Here is a 16693-nt window from a genome sequence, read left to right as displayed (position 1 = left end):
CCTTTGTTTTAAAGTCTATTTTGTCTGGTGTAAGTATAGCTTCCCCAGCTTATTTTTTTCATTTTCATGAAATACTTTTCCATCCCTTTACTTTCCATCTGTGTGTGTCTTTCAATCTGATGTGACTCACTTGTAGGAAGCATATAAGGATTCGTTTTCTTATCCATTCAGCCCTCTTATGTCTTTTGATTGGAACATTTAATCCATTTATATTGAAGGTAATTATTGATATGTAGCTATTGCTACTTTATTATTCATAATTTTTATTTCTTTTTTTAAAAAAAATCTGTCTTAAAGAAGTCCCTGTAAGATTCCTTGTAATACTGGTTTGGTGGTGATGAATTCGTTTAGCTTTTTCTTGTCTGGGAAGCTCTTTGTCCTTTGATTTTAAAATGATGGTCTTACTGGGTAGTGTAATCTTGGTTGTAAGTCCTTGCTTTTCATCATGTTGAATATTTTGTGACAATCCATTGTAGCCTGCAAAGTTTCTGTTGAGAAATCAGCTGACAATCTTATGGGGGCTCCCTTGTAAGTTACTAGTTGCCTTTCTCTTGCTGCTTCTAGGATTATATCTTTGTCTTTAAACTTTGCTATTTTAGTTATAACGTGTTTTGGTGTGGGCCTGTGTGGGTTCATCTTGTTTGGGACTCTCTGTGCTTCTTGGGCTTGTATGTCTATTTCCTTCACCAGGTTAGGAAAGTTTTCAGTCATTAGTTCTTCAAATAGGTTCTCAATCCCTAGCTTACTCTTTTCTCCTTCTGGTACTCCTATGATGCAAATCTTGTTATGCTTGATGTTGTTGTCCCAGAGGTCTCTTAAACTACCCTCATTTTTTTGGATTCTGTTTTTTTTGTTTTGTTATTGTTGTTGTTGTTTGTTTGTTTGTTTTTACTGTTCCAATTGGTACCTTGCCTTCTAAATCGCTGATTTGATCTTTATTCATCTAGTCTGCTGATGTCTATGGCCATGCCACCCTAAACGCACCCAATTTCATCTCATGTAGTCTGCTGGTGATTCCTTCTAGTGCATTCTTCATTCCTTCTAGTGCATTCTTTATTATTGTATTCTTCACTTCTGACTGATTCTTTTTTATGGTTTCTATGTCCTTTTGAATGCTTGCATCTCTTTGTTGAAGTTCTCATTAAGTTCCTTGAGCATTCTTATAACTATTGTTTTGAACTCTGTATCTGATAGGTTGCTTGCCTCCATTTTGTGTAGTTCTTTTTCTGGAGTTTTCTCCTGTTCTTTCATTTGGGACGTATTTCTTTATTTCCTTATTTTGGCTGCCTCTCTGTTTGTTTCTATGTATTAGGTAGATCTGCTATGTCTCCTAGTCTTGGCCGGGTGGCCTTATGTAGTATGTACGCTGTGGAGCCCTGGTACAGTCTCCCTGGTCCCTGGCTCTGGGTACCCCAGGAGTGTCCCTTTTGTGGGTTGTGTGTGCCCTCCTGGTATAGTTGAGCTGTGGTTACTATTGGCATATCAGTGGGTGGCATTGGTCCTCAGGCTGCTTGGCTGTGAGGTTTGGCCCCCTGCTGTGTGTGGGGCTTACTCCACTGAGTGGGATTTGCCCCAGCAGGCTCTGGTGCCTTTTGAGACTACCCTTTGTGTGTTCCACTTGAGGTCTTAATTGGGTGGTGCTCTGCTGTGGTCTGAAGCCGGTCTCCAAGTATGTTGGTTCTGAGGCCTCTTGGGAAGAGCTCCAGTGAAGGCCAGGTCACACACTGCCTGTAACTGGCTTGGGACTACCTAATAGAAGCTACAAAGCATCCCGCGTTGTTCACTGCCTGTACTAAAGTTGGAGGCAAGTGGGAGAGGCCATCCTGAGAACCGAGGATGGCTGCCATCAGCCTGGGGTAGCTCTGCAGAAAGCCAGGATGCCCTGCGGCCTGCTGTCACCTGCTGGTTCCCTTAAGATTCAACCACTGATAAAGCTCATGCAGTACGAGAGTGGGGTGAGGCAGTTTCTCAGGGAGTCACTAGAGTGGGAAGAGTTGTTGTGATTACCAGGTTAATATAAACTCTGAAATGGTGCTAGCGCTGAGCCTGGAGCTACTCAGCCAAAGTCTCAGAGCACAATGAGGGCAGTCGCTGCCTGCCTATAGCCCGCAGACTCCAATAGTTTTCCAAGAAAGAATGTAGTTTAGGTGCAGCCGGCTGCTCTTGGAGAAAGTCCCTCTAGCATTGGGGGAGTCAGCAGGGCAGAGCAGCGAAACTCACCAGGCCAATCAGATTCAGATTTGGCCAGAGGGGGCGGGCTCAACACAGGAAAGATATAGCCCACCTGCTGGCTGCAAGGGAGCAGTGAAAATGGTGAATGTCCTGCAGTTCTTACCATGCAGCAACACACCTCAGTCTGTTCCAGTATGCCTCTGAAAACCCTTGAGTCACCATCCCTCCACCAGAGCCCAAGGTGAGTGCCTGCGAGGAAGTGAGTCTGTTCACGGGCTGTTTAAGAGGACTTTGGGTTTTCTCGCAGGTTTCTGTCCCACCCGGATGGTCGGAATCTCCACTGTTTTTCACAGAGAGATGTGGGGACTCCTCTTCCTGGTACCAGTACTCCAGGCTGGGGAGCCCAGTGAGGGCTGGGGTCCCTCACTCTTCTATGGAAACCTCTGCAGTTGAAATATCCTTCCTGATTCTCATTCACCACACGCAGGTGTGAGGCCCATTCCGTATCTTAGGAGGGAAGGAAACTGGATGGCACTGAGTAGACTTGAGTAACATTCCTCAGATCTCTACCAGGCCTTCCTGGGCTAAGGACAGGAGTACCAAAAGAGGAATGAGAATCCTTTAAAGCCTTCTGGAGGCAGACATCTGAGCAGGTAGAAGCAAGCAGAAGTAAAAGCCACAGGGCTTAATAAGGTATATGGCAGAGTTAATTGTTGGCTGCCTACATGCCCTTAAGTTGTCAGTGACTTCAGATGTCTCCTTGGTTTGGACCTTGTTTGCCTTTCTGACTCTGGCTACTCTGACCTTTTGTTGAAGTTGATATTTGTCATCACGTTGACCCCATTCTAAGTACAACCCAGTTTCACGTTTTGGCCCAGCACTGTCTCCTTCCTGTTCTATGGAGTTTGATGAGATGTAGGAGGACCCAGTCAGCTCCTGGACTTTCTTCCCTCATCTCATTTATTTACTGAGCACTTACTATGTACCAGACACTGCATTAGATGGTGGGGATATAATAGTGAATATAACTGACAAAAATATCTCTGCCTCTATGAAGTTTATATTCTAGTGTTCTCAGACAATGAGAAAGATAAATAACAAAAATAAAACCCATGGTATATAGTGCTAAAGCCATAAATGGGGATATGGTGTTTAAAATTATATGTAGTGTGGCCAAAAGGGGTGACTTCTAGGTAAAAATTTAAAGAAGATTATATTAGTCTGGTGGGCTATCATTAAAAGATACCACAGACTAAACATGGCTCAAACAGCAGGCATTTATTTTCTCATAGTTCTGGAGGCTGGCAATCCAAGATCAAGGTGATGGTAGGGTTAGTTTTTGCTGAGACCTCTTTTCCTGGTTTTCAGATAGCTCTGTCACTTACTAGCTGTGTATTTTTGGGAAAGTTACTTTTCCTCTTTGATTTTGGGTTTCCTAATCTGTAAAATTGGAATAATAAAGAACCTAGGGAGCTATAGAGAGGATTAAAAGACTTAAAGTATGAAACATATTAGAATAGTTTCTGGTCCACAGTAAGTGACATAAATATTAGCTCTTATTACCATAAATGTTTGCCCTTTCGGCAATATAAACACTGCAAACAAGCCAATCTTTAGTGACTCCAAATGTGTGAGTTGCCTGACTCCTCTCCTGTAAGTTTCGGATGGACTTATCAAGCTTTCATAGACAGCAACACAGAGTCAGAGATCAAAATGCAAACTAAATAAAAGAGTCCATTAGGGAAAAACAAGAGCCATTTGATGGGAACACTTGGTTTGAATCCCAGATCCACAGGCCCAGAGATAGGCTCAAAATTTGGAGTGTAGAGAGCCAAAGATTTGGAGTCAGACAGAGGTGGGGCAGAGTTTAGAGGAAGAAGGAGAGTCAGAGTGACAACAGGCCAGGGTGTCCAGGATGGCTGAAGCAAAGGATCACCCCCCTTTCCTTAATCTCCCACCCAGCCCCGTTAGGAAAGCTCGATGAAAGGCCCTGGCCAGGGCCTAGGATATGCTTGCAATAGGTGGGTGATTCCCACCCCCTTTTTCTGTATCCGTAACTTCTTTGTGGTATTAAATATAGAGAGAGCTGAGGTTTCAACCAGGAGGTGTCTAATACTTCTATGTGCTCTGGCTTCCCAGTCCAGGTTTTTGGGGCTGGGAGATAATATGTGAAGGTGGATAAAGTCTAGATGGACCAGGCTCAGCAAGGATCAATGGAGGGCAAGATGAATATGCAGGGATGGGAATAATTAGATATGAGCTTCCAAAGATTTTGAATATGCTAAGGGAGAATTCTTCCAGTTTTGTGCAGGGTTGAGTGGAGTAGATGTTCCATCTCCATTGCTGCCTCAACCTAATGGTCATTGGTGCATCTGAAGGTATTTTATATCCCTCCATTTGTAGTCTGGCTTTTTCCTGTGCCAACTACTATGGTGTTACTAATAATGACTAATGTTTGGGGAATTTGGAGTTAATAATGGTCTGGAAGTGATAAGAGCTATTTTGGATGGTAGAGCAATGCAGTGAATTATTATATAATATTTTTGTGGCAGTAATAAGGAATGTTGACCAGCTAAATTATAAGAAGTATATGGGGGTAGGGGGCATGCAGGCATGTCGCATCCTGCACAACGAGGGTTGTGGGGGAGCGAGGAGGGCGGCGCAGGGTCAAGAAAAGACAGTAGCCATGAATAGAATTTAAATGCGGAGGTCAAGGGACCGGCAACCAGACCGTAAGTCTCAACTTCCCCAAGGGACAAAACCTATATGCATATGAATAGATGGAGAGCACTTCATTGAATCACTTCCCTTGCAGGTTGTGGGAAGGAATGCAGCCACAGAGGCTGAGGCTTTCCTTAGCCTAAGGAAGGTGCGGGCTGTGCCCACCTCTGTGAACCCCGTGGGTTCTATTGTTGGTCCCCACGTGACTGTGTCTGGCTTGAGTTGTTCCTTCCGTGAGGAATCTTACTCGTCGTTGACTGTCCAGTCATCTTTCTGGGACCAAACAGGGAGGCATAAGGTGCAAACACAAAGGTTTAGCAAAGTCCCTGAAAGGATCCGTCTTGCAGATTCTCCTTTCTTTGGGGGCAGGTAGAAGGAAACAAACAGGCTGCTGCGTGGTGACACAGGCACAGTACCCTTTGCTTGTGTTTGTGCAGCTTGAGGGACCATTTTGTAGGGTAGCTTCCTATTGCCTGATTTTGTTGTACAAGGAAGAATGTGGCTGGTCTTTGTCTCTGGTTCATTGGAGGGAGCGTCTGAATCCTTGGAAGTCCTGAGTGACAGAAGTGTCTTTGTTATTCATGGTGGGTCCCTGGATAGTTTCAGGGTGGGACTGGCTGTGCTAAAAAGACCCAGTCATGTGATTAGAGGTTTGGGGATTTGAGCCACATGATATCAACTTCACCTCCCAACTTCTGGGAGAGGAAAGAGGGACTGGAGATTAAGTTCAATCATGTGGCCAATGCTTCAATCAATCATACCTATGTAATAAAACTCCAATAAAAACTCTGGACATCTGAAGCATGAGTGAGCTTCCTAGGTTGCTAATCATACATCGATGTGTTGGGATAGTGATGTGTCCTGAGGACATTAAGCTTCAAGTTTCTTCCCAAATCTCATTCTATGTCTCTTCATTTGGCCAGTCTGATTTGTATCCTTTATAATAGTTGTGAAATGGTAATCATTAGTATAGTGCTTTCCTGAGTTCTGTAAGTCTTTCCAGTGAATTACAGAATCTGAAGGGGTGGTAAGAACCTGCAAAGGTTTGTAGCCAGTTGGTCAGAAGTATGGCAGCCTGGTTTACAATATAGGTTCTAAGTCAATATTAGGATATTTGAAAACATACTATCAAGTTAAAATGTGACAAAATAAAAAGGAGAGGCTAAGCATGGTGTGAAGACAAGCTACTTAGGAAGGAATCAGTTTCACCAGGAATTTTTACAAAGTGTTCATAGCCTCTGGAAAATAGCTATGCAGGGTCTTAAGTAGTGTGGTGGGTGCATGGGTATTTGTGATATTATTTAACTTATGAATTAAGCTCCAAGAAGGCAAGGATTTTTTTGTTTGTTTTGGTCACTGCTGAATCCTTAGCACCTAAGACTAGTTTTCCAAAAAAGAGTTTGGGCTTTAGCCTTATACCCCTCTGGAGCCATTGTCTTGTGTATTTAAATGCAACCTCAGGAAGGCTGGGATAATGATGTATTTCATCTACAAACTTTAGTGTAAAATAACCGGGTACAAAATGTTAGGTTCTTTATCTCAACATCAGCAAATATCTATGTACAAACTGACATTACTTTTCTCAAATCTGAACTCGGTCCATTTTCTGAATTAACTTTATCATTGTGGTTAGGTTGCTCATTTTGATGGGCAGAGTTACAATTGTGATGAGGGAAGGGAGTTCTTGCACTGGTCAGGTGGCCAGGGAAGGTTACCAGTGGGGCTTATTCCCGCTCCTTAAAGGGAAGCAGGTTATCCCCACTTTCTGTAACTGGATCATTTCCACTCCCTGAAATTAGGAGTGGATCATACCTACTCCCTGAAACCAGGGGCAGATCATCCAAACACACCCCTGAAGAAGGAAGGCAGTCATTACCAAGCTCTCTGCCACCTCCGACTCTGGACTTGATTGTCCCCAGCAGACCTTCAAAGGATTTAAATGTGGCCGAGTTCTTCATGTGTGCAAGCTTCCTACAGATGGTAGAGCCCATGGTGGACAGGGCAGCTGACGTCTTGTTTCATGTAGGCATTGGAGACCTGAACATCATGCCAGCTCTTGGATAGATTCTGCCTCAGCCCCACCAAGGCTGTGAGGCCCAGATACCTCTTGAGCTCTGCACAGAGTCTTTCTTTGGTTGCCAACACATGGCGTAGGCTTACAATTTCTGCCTCCAATTTAGTGAGCTCGGATTTGAGCACCTTTTGATCTGCCTCTGTGAGGTCCTGTGGTTCCGCAGCCTGGTGGGATTCATGTGTGCCCGTAGAGGTCTCTGTTATGGCACCTGGTGTGGATTGAGAAAGAAAATCTTCGTTAAGAGAGTCCAGGTCCAATTCTTGGTAGAGAGAGTAGAACTCGTGGCCACTGGAGAAATAATCCTGGCCAGTAGAGTTGAAACCTAGAGCTGCAGGGTCAGACTCTTGGCCAGTGCGTAGGGATTCCAGGCCGGAAGGATCCATATCTTGGCTGGTGGAATCCATGCCAGGGCCTGCAGGTCGATGTCCTGGCGTGCGGAGTGGACTGTCTGGCCCATGGGGCCTGCTTCCGGGTGAAGGGTAAGTGACGTGAGGAGCGGTGGAGGGCTGGGCAGGGTCAGGATCGCATAGGCGGGACTTCCGGCTGGAAGATGGCAGTGGAACTAGGCTCTGTCCCCGTGCCCCCTGCCCTCACAGTGGTGTTTTGACATCACATCGAGTCTGTGAGGTAGGCAGTGCTGAGATTATTATCAGAGAGGAGAGGCATTGTCCCTCCTGCCACAGTAAGTGACAGGTCCTGACTTTCTAACCAAGTCTGACTCTCCTTACAGACCTATTTTTACCACATCACTCATTTTAAACCCATGAAAATCAATTGAACTCTTAGTACAGACAGAAATGTATGAAAAAGCCCAATACATAAAATAAATAAAACCTGCCCCAAAGTGGGGCAGGGAGTCTACAACTCCTGGCTTCATACCCTACCCATCTTCCCTTTTCAGGTTCCCAAAGGGACCTGGAGAAACTCCTAGCACCACTCATAAAGGGTGTTTGAAGGTCCCTCAGAACTCTTGGGTCCCATAGTGACTAAAGTGTTCCCATGGCGTGAAGTATCAACAGTGCCAGAGGCTTGGCATAGCGGAATTCAGAAAGTGAATCTGACCAGTCACGTTTGTCTGTTATTTTGGTGGGGAGAAGGAAGGAGAATGAGTAAATCTATAATAGGTGTGTCAAATTTAAACTTAATAAATAAGGAAAGACTATTGTACTGTGAGAATTTAGGAGAGAACCAATAAAACATATGTAAATGGATGGTGCATGGATTTGTAATATTGCAAATATTGCTTCTTCCTTTCCAAACATTCACTCACATTTCTGAAAGCATGTCTGCCCACGTATGAGGTCTGACAATTAAGTTCGCGAACTTGCCACCGTGCGCTTACATTGGCAGCACTGTACAAACAGCTCAGTAAGGTTTCATAACCTTGGTATATCAGTGTCTCACAGCTGTGTTTGTGGCAACGTGTGGTGGTGTCTTGCTGAGTGGTGTTCATTATTGTTGTTGCATGTTTTTGTGTGCCATTGCGAGAATGTCTGAGCTTGAATTAGAGCAATGAACAAACATTAAATTTCTTGTTAAACTTGGCAAAAGTGGAAGTGAAATCAGACATGTTAGTCCGAGTTTATGGGCATAATACCATGAAGAAAACAGCAGTGTACAAATGGATTAAACATTTTTCTGAGGGGAGAGAATGCATCACTGATGAAGAGAGGTCAGGGCGGCCAGTAGCGAGTTGAATTGATGAAAATATTGCAAAAATTCATCGACTTGTGTGTCAAAATTGTCGGCTGACTTTGAGAAGCACAGCAGACCAAGTAAACGTTGAGAGAAAAACAGTTAGGAAAATCTTCACTGAAAATCTTGGCATGAGAAAGGTGTGTGCCATAATGGTCCCAAAGAAGCTCACTGATGAACAAAAGTAAAGAATAGTTGAAGTTTGCCAAGACCTTTTGGAGAGGCAAGATGATGTTTTGGGCCATGTTATCACTGGTGATAAAACATGGGTGTATCAATACCACCCTGAAACAAAGCGTCAAAGTACACTGTGGAAGTCAGCCAATTCTCCATGACCAAAAATTCCGTCGTTCCAAATCAAGAGTCAAATCTATGTTGCTAACTTTTTTTGATATCAGAGGGATTATTCATTATGAATTTGTACCAACAGGACAGTTAACCAAGTTTACTGTTTTGAAGTGCTGAAAAGACTGCATGACAAAGTTAGATGAAAACAACCTGAACTTTTCGCCAACAATTCATGGTTCTTGCATCACAACAATGCACCACCTCACACGGCACTGTCTGTGAGGGAGTTTTTAGCCAGCAAACAAATAACTATTGGAACACCCTCCCTACTCACCTGATCTAGTTCCCAATGACTTCTTTCTTTACTCAAAGATAAAGGAAATATTGAAAGGAAGACATTTTGATGACATTCAGGACATCAAGGGTAATACGATGACGACTCTGCTGGCCATTCCAGAAAAAGAGTTCCAAAATTGCTTTGAAGGGTGGACTAGGTGCTGGCGTTGGTGCATAGCTTTCCAAGGGGAGTACTTCGAAGGTGACCATAGTGATATTCATCAATGAGATATGTAGCACTTTTTCTAGGATGAGTTAGCCAACTTAACCGTTAGCTTTCATACATGATTATTAGTTATGGGAGGTGATCTGCACAGTAAAGTAGAAGTAGTTGGATAGGGTCTGTCAGGATGTCAATCCACCATATCCACTATTTCTACTCAGAGCTTGTAATTTATACAGTGGAAACATCAGGACTACAATCTAGTGAGGGCAGGTGTTCAGGAATCCCATAGCTCATTGCCTGGCTGCAGATTCCCAGGGAATGGCCTTGAGCAAGTCTTAGATTCTGGTGATTTTGTTGGATATTCTCGTAATTCTTGCAAGCATGATCTTGTGGAACATGATGCGATCGTCAGCAAATTTCAGCAATTTGTCATAGCCATACCTGTGTATCTCCAATGAAGCATCTAGCGGGGCATACAAACCAATTTCAGCCCTGCTTTGGGTTTATATTCAATAACCCTTTCACATAACTCGGTAGTGTTTATTGTCTTGCCCTGATTATCTCTCCTTAGATTAAAAAATTGAGTATTGTTCTTGGAACAATGCAAACACTGGAATTAGAAACATGAAAGGCTGATGATGGATTTGGCTACATGTCTAAAGGCCAGAAAAGGGCAACAAAGACTGCCTAAAAACTATTTTGTTCCAGAGGGTGAACTTTTCCTCCTTCACTTGCAGAAATATTAGCGGTTTTAGGAATGCTATGACTCTGAACCAGATCTCCTCTTTCAAAACTAAGGATGAAGGGTAAATAGCCCCCTGAATTAAGCTAAATAACATGGAACATACATTGTCCATTCAAAGTTGAGATTCCAAATCACCATATTTGAACTTGCACTTGATTGCCCTTCTCTGAATTGTTTCAGCTACCAACCTCACTACCTAGTTTTTTATTTCTATTCTTTCTCACCCTTCGAAGTATGAACTCCTTTGTTAAACTTTGATTCCTTTTAGTAGTGATTTCCCTCATAGCAAATTGACTTGACCTCTCTCAGCAACTTATGCCAAATCAAAACATGGTCTCTGGAAGAAGGCCTCCTATCTAGCAAAGTTCTGACCACCTGAGTAGACCTGGACACATAAGTAGCACAATGGAACAATTTATTTTATTAGGCTTACGCATAACCACATACAAAACAACAGTTTATATTTTGAAAATATAGATCTATCAAATGAAATTTCATATATTTATAGTGACTCTAACCAATTCTTTGAATAAACTATTCTTTTTGTTAATTAAATAGTAAAACTCCAAACTATTGCCCCATGGTTTTAGAATTTTGCATCTCTAGATTAGATAGTGAAATAATCTATATTACATAGAAAGGCTCACAAAATTGTTCATGTAAAACTGAAAGCTTTTTGATGATATTTAGGTATTAAAAACAAAAAAAAATATGATTCAGTAATGTATGAAGAATGAACTTGAGAATTGTTTTTAACTCTACTACAATGGTTTGCTATCTTTTGTTTCTAAGGAAGACATATGATTGATCCATTTTTAGTAAAGAATGAATTTTGAATTATTTCTCTAGTAAGGTTGATGGATTCATACCAATCCTTTGTAAACATAAAGGTAAATGGTACAACAAAATGATGGGTTGTTTTCCTCTTAATATTTAGAGGCCTGTATGTTATGTTTTATAAATAAATTATTGAAACTTGAATGTAAAAACTAAAGCCATACCCTTCACTAGGTCTGGGTTGTTTGGGGATGGAAGAAGTGAGATTATAGTAATTGATACATGAATCTAGAAATGATTAAGGACTTTTATCAGTGACAGCAGGTTTAACCATTTGACTTCTTTTGTTATAAAAGATCAATATAGAGCTTTCTGACTACACTGACTTATAAAATAGCACACATTAGTGGTTCCGATTGCTTCTAAAGAACTGACAATTTACCCTGCAGTCCAGTCATTTGCACTGTTAGCTTTATTGAGTTCTCTGGGGTTTTATTTCTAGTATTACAGAATTACTACCATGAACATTTTGTTCATTTTAGCTGAATACCAGGAAAAATGTTTAAATATTTAATTGAGCCTGAAAACAAGGCATATAGTTGAAACCCTAATACAGTCAGAATGTTTCAAGAGTAGGAGGAGAAAATTAGTAGTTGGGCTTTTCTTGTGGAAAACCAGAATATTATATTTGATTTCAATTTGCAAGTTATTTTCACTACAATCTCACATCATAGCCCAGCTCCATGAATAATATATGCAGTGAGTCACCCTCCCCATAACTAGTCTTCAGCACGAACTGGGATATTTGCAGCAGTTTACAGCGGCAAGTGTTATTGCTAGCAATTCTCATATTTCAATAGTTGAGTTGATCTTCGTTTAGGACCAGGATGACATTTCCTTTCAGCATCCCTCCTACATGGACAAATTAATTTACAAAATACTTAGGTATATTATAGAATAGTATTTTCCTCTCTGAAGCCAAAACATACTATCAGGATATTAAATTGGGCCTTATTACTAACTGTTATTCACTCTCTTGGGTGGTGTATATAATTTTGGCAGGAGTCCCGGGGGGAATCAATTTCCATTCAAAATATGGTTGAATCTGAAAAACTAGCATCCTTTCCCCTCAAGGGTCCATTTACATAAATTGATATGTATAGGATGAAGGGGCTTGTTAGGAGGAATTTTGTATACAGATCCTCAGAGGTAGAAGAAGAGGAATGGCAGAGAGATGAAGGGATGGAGAGAAGGGAAAGGAAAATGATCAAAAGATGCAGGAACTTCCCTAGATTAAAAATGAAGATGCTTCTTATTGGAAATATGAAGGCTGTCTATATAAAGGCCTGCAAAGGCTTCTTAAACACTGTATTTTTTTCCAGAGGATGTACTTTTCCTTTGATGCTTGCATGAACATTAGTGGTTCCAGAAATTCTCCCAGACTCTGAACCAGAAACTGCCTTCTTAATGCTGAAGATAAAGGGCAAGAAAGCCCGTGAACTACGTGTCAAAGCCCATTGCCCTCTATTTAGGGCAATATGGGCATTCTTTAGGGGAATTTCACAATGGAAGGTGTTCTCATTCTCTTTTTTTTCATTTGGATGAGAAAGGGGGTGGTGGTGGAGACAGATTCTCCCTTTCCAGAAGTTTTGACCTTTGTTTTCTTTTTGTATTTTGGAGGATAGCAGGTTGGAAGATAGGTCCTAGGGGCAACAGTGGGGAGTCATCTAAGAGAAGAAAGAAGAAAAGACTTGGTCAAGTGGGTTGATAGATGCAGGTCATCTGTGCTCTGCCAAGGAACTTGCCTTGTTTCTTTAGTCAGGATCTAGAAATTCAGAGGATGCCTTAAAAGGAAAAAGAGAAGATTGACAGTTGCTTCTCACTATCAGACTCCTCCCCAATGAACACACCTTCTGAATTATATGCAGTTCCAACAAAGGCATAGGCTTCTGCTAAAATATCTGCAGGGGACCCAGATTCCTTGAGGGAACATTTTATCTGGAGGATGTTCAGATTTTGAGCACTGGGAGATACACGTTCCCTCAAGTGACTGGGGACAAAGTGGACGTCTACAGAGAGTGCAGAGCAGAAGCATGTGGAAGGGCTGACCCTGGACACAGAAGACTCCCAGAAGTAACTGTGGAGACTGGGGGTGTGTGTGCTGAAGTCCGAAGCTTGGCACTGAAGGTTTAGACCTAGCAACATGTGGGGCCAAAACAATCGGACTCACTTGTATCCACAGGCTGTAGAGGTCTGGGGACAATCAGGCGATTAACAGAAAGTTCATGATCTTTTAAAGGTTATCACCATTGTGGTTGATTTGCTGTAACATGAAAAACCTGAGGCTTGGACTCTATTTCCTAGTTGCATAGCTATTTTTGTCTAAAAACTGTCATGCCTGCTATGGCAACAGCATAATTACTTTATTTTCTGATTCTGAGACACAATCAATTGTAAGACACATCATCATTTTAATAAAAGGTTTCTAGGAGGAAAAGCCTACTATATTTTACATTGATTTTAAGACACAATTCTAACTTTAGAAACATTCAAATGCCACAAAATACACATTTTAGAATTGAAGAAATACAGTAGTCATGCAGCAAACTACAATAATTAATGGCTGTGCTTGATTTTTCTACTGGAATTCATAATGGATCTTCATTTACACTGTTTTCTCTTCCCTTTCTGAATGAAAGGACAGAGGTCAATTATCATTTTATTAAATATCTGCTACAACAATTAAAATAATGGAGATTTCTAATGTTTGTTGGCTGCTTAATCTGTGCCAGGAAATGTTCTGAGTCCTTTCACATGTGTTATTTTATTTAATCCTCATAATAATATCGAAAGGTAGGTATTACAAATACTGTTAATTTCTGTGAGACTCAGTTTTCCCCAGTTTTGAAGACCAGGAAACCAAGGTACACAGAGAATAACTTGTCTGATGTCACATAGTTATTAAGTAGCAAACTTGGGATATTAATCTTAAACCCAGGATTGCTTAGGGTTTTTTTTTTAAACTTTTTTTTTTTTTTTTACTTTTTACTCTCTTTCTTAAAAATTCTGAAATATATCATGCATACAAAAGTATATATAATATATGTACCTTTAAAAATTATAAATAATTGTGTACTCAACCACTCAACTAAAAAACAGTATTATGTTTCAATGTTTTTGAAGCTCGCTACATGTCCTCATTCTCTTTACTTCCCTCCAGTTAACCTCTACTTCAAATTTTGGGGAGATCATTTCTTTTTTTCTTTGTAAGTTTTTAACACTTATTTATATATGTATAAATAACGTATTACTTAGTTTTGCCTATTTTTGAACTTTTTAATTAATCTATTTTAGTTGAGGTATAATTGACATATATCTTTATGTTAGTTTCAAGTGAACAACATAATGATTCAGTATTTATATATATTGTGCAATGATCACCATAAGTCTAGTTAAGATCTGTCACCATTTTTGAACTTTATATAGATGGAATCATGCCTGTATTCTTCTGTGACTCGCCCATTGTTTTTGAGATTCATCCATGTTGGTGGTATTGCTAGTTTATTCATTTTTCACTGCTGTATAGTAGTCCATGGTATGCGTATACCACAACATATTTATATATTCTATTTATGCAGGTTGTATATTGAGACAGTGACTTGAAGGTCAGGTTCTCTGGTGGACCACTGCAGGCTTCAGGCCTTTCTGAAGTCCATTCCTGCACATACACTTGATATTTTCTTGACTTCATATTTACACATGACTTGATACACATGACTTCATATTTATTTATAATGGACTTTTCCTTCCTATAATATATCCTGAAACATCTTCAGCCTTATTTCTTCTAGTTCCCACCATATACTTTATACTCCAGGCATATTAAATTACTGCATTTCTGAAAATGCAAGTTCACCTCTAGGCCTTTGCCCTTGTTGTTCTTTCTGCCTGGAATGCTTATTTCCTGGCTAACTATTGTTCACCTATCAGCAGTTGTCTGGTTACAAAAGCCTTCCTCCTCTATATTCTAGTTTGGGGCTTCTCCTTGAGCTAACCAAGGGGGCTTCCTGCTTTTATCTCAGGGTTTAGTCAGAGTTGGTTTCCCCAAGTGTCTAATATATTATTGAATAAAACCCCATAGTTGCACTTTGTGCCTGGAAAGACTGTATAAAATGTCTGTTTTGCATAGTAGTAAGAAAGAGATGGATAACTACATATTATTTTCATTTGCCTCAGGACTTTTGGCTAGGTTCCAGAGGACTTTCTCCAAGAGCAACAAGATAAAATTCATCCTCTTTGCCTGGAATAAGTTCTCTGGCATGGGAAAGAAAGCTTCTCCTTTGGTTCTCTCTTTGTGTTATTCTGACACCAGCTTCTTATCTGTTAGACATCTCACCAAGAAATACCTCAAGAGATGGGGTTTTGGGTGGGGATGGGAAGTAAAATTCAAATTACTTTGTTACATACTTAAAAAAACAACAACAAAAAAGCTTTTGAGTACTATGCTGTATTTGTCACATCTAAGAAACCAATATTAGTATATTACTGTTAACTAAATTCTACAATTTGAATTTCCTGGTTTTTCCCTAATGTCCCTTTTCTATTTGAGAATCCCATCTGCAATACCACATTATATGTAGGCCTAGAGTCTTCTTACCCTCCTCTGGTCTGTGATAGTTTTTCAGACTTACCTTGTTTCTGATGACATTGACAGTTTTGAGTAGTATTGGTCGAGTATTTTGTAGAATGTCAATCAATTTGAGGTTGTCTGATGTTTTTCTCATGGTTAGACAGGGGTTATGGATTTGGGAGAGAATGACCACAGAGGAGAATGCCATTCTCTTCACATTATTTCAAAGGTGTGTGCTATCAACATGACTCACCACTGAGTTTACATACTTTTTAACATCTTTAGTTAAATGGCTGGATGGTGAGAGTATAGATGTTGACATTAGAAGACTGAATTCAGATTGTAACTCTGTCATTTATTAATGTGTAACTTGGGAAAGTTACTTTATCTATTCCTTAGTTTCCTCATCTATAAAGTGAAGATCATAGCATCTACTCATTAAATTAGTATTATAAATAACATGAAAAGCACTTGGAACAGGGTTTGGCACAGAGAAAGTAGGATATAAGCTTTGACTATTATTGCTATTATTGGCTGACATGAGATTTGTATATTTCTATTATGTATGTCTTCCTGTCTCTGTTTACCTCAGAAAATTAAACTGTTAGTGTTCAGTGATAAAAAGGAAACTACATGGGAAGATCTTTGTCTTATTGTTTCTTGGAGTTTTGAATTATCCCTAAAATGCTGTATTTTTCCTTAAAATTTGCATGGTCTGCCAATGAGAATCTTTTGTGGGAGACTCCTTAGTATTTTCCCTATTATTATTATTTTTTGTATTATTCAGTTATTAAACTTATGCTATATTTACTTACAATTTGAAAATTCTCTTCAGAGTACTAGTTCTTTTAGCCATTGATCCATTGATATATTTCTGGTTCCCTAGCCAGGAGTGCAATTTTGATTAATAATCTATGAAAAAGAGTTATTACTGTTTTCTTCCCGTTGGCCCAAGCAAAAGACTCCCAGGGTATGTTTCAGCATTTATTAGTATTACAAATGAAGATTTAATATTGTTCACTGCATAGTTAATGGTTGGTCTTGACCCCTCTAAAAGGGGAAGAAAATTGTATTTACAAATCTATATGT

General features: G+C 40.3%; 1 protein-coding gene across 1 annotated transcript; it reads right to left on the bottom strand.

Moving 5' to 3' along the window:
- Positions 1 to 6617: 6617 nt before the first annotated feature.
- TPD52L3 (TPD52 like 3) lies at positions 6618 to 15758 on the bottom strand. Its single transcript, XM_019727170.3, is given in 3 exon segments — positions 6618 to 6909; positions 6911 to 7551; positions 15666 to 15758. Coding segments are annotated over 3 exon segments (1026 nt in total).
- Positions 15759 to 16693: the final 935 nt, after the last annotated feature.

This window comes from Rhinolophus sinicus, chromosome 16 (genome assembly GCF_057876585.1).
Source record: "Rhinolophus sinicus isolate RSI-liver-muscle chromosome 16, RSI-T2T, whole genome shotgun sequence".
In the NCBI taxonomy this organism is placed as follows: Eukaryota; Metazoa; Chordata; class Mammalia; order Chiroptera; family Rhinolophidae; genus Rhinolophus; species Rhinolophus sinicus.
The sequence above is the reverse complement of the archived record's forward strand: the minus strand, read 5'-3'. Positions and strand labels throughout refer to the sequence as shown.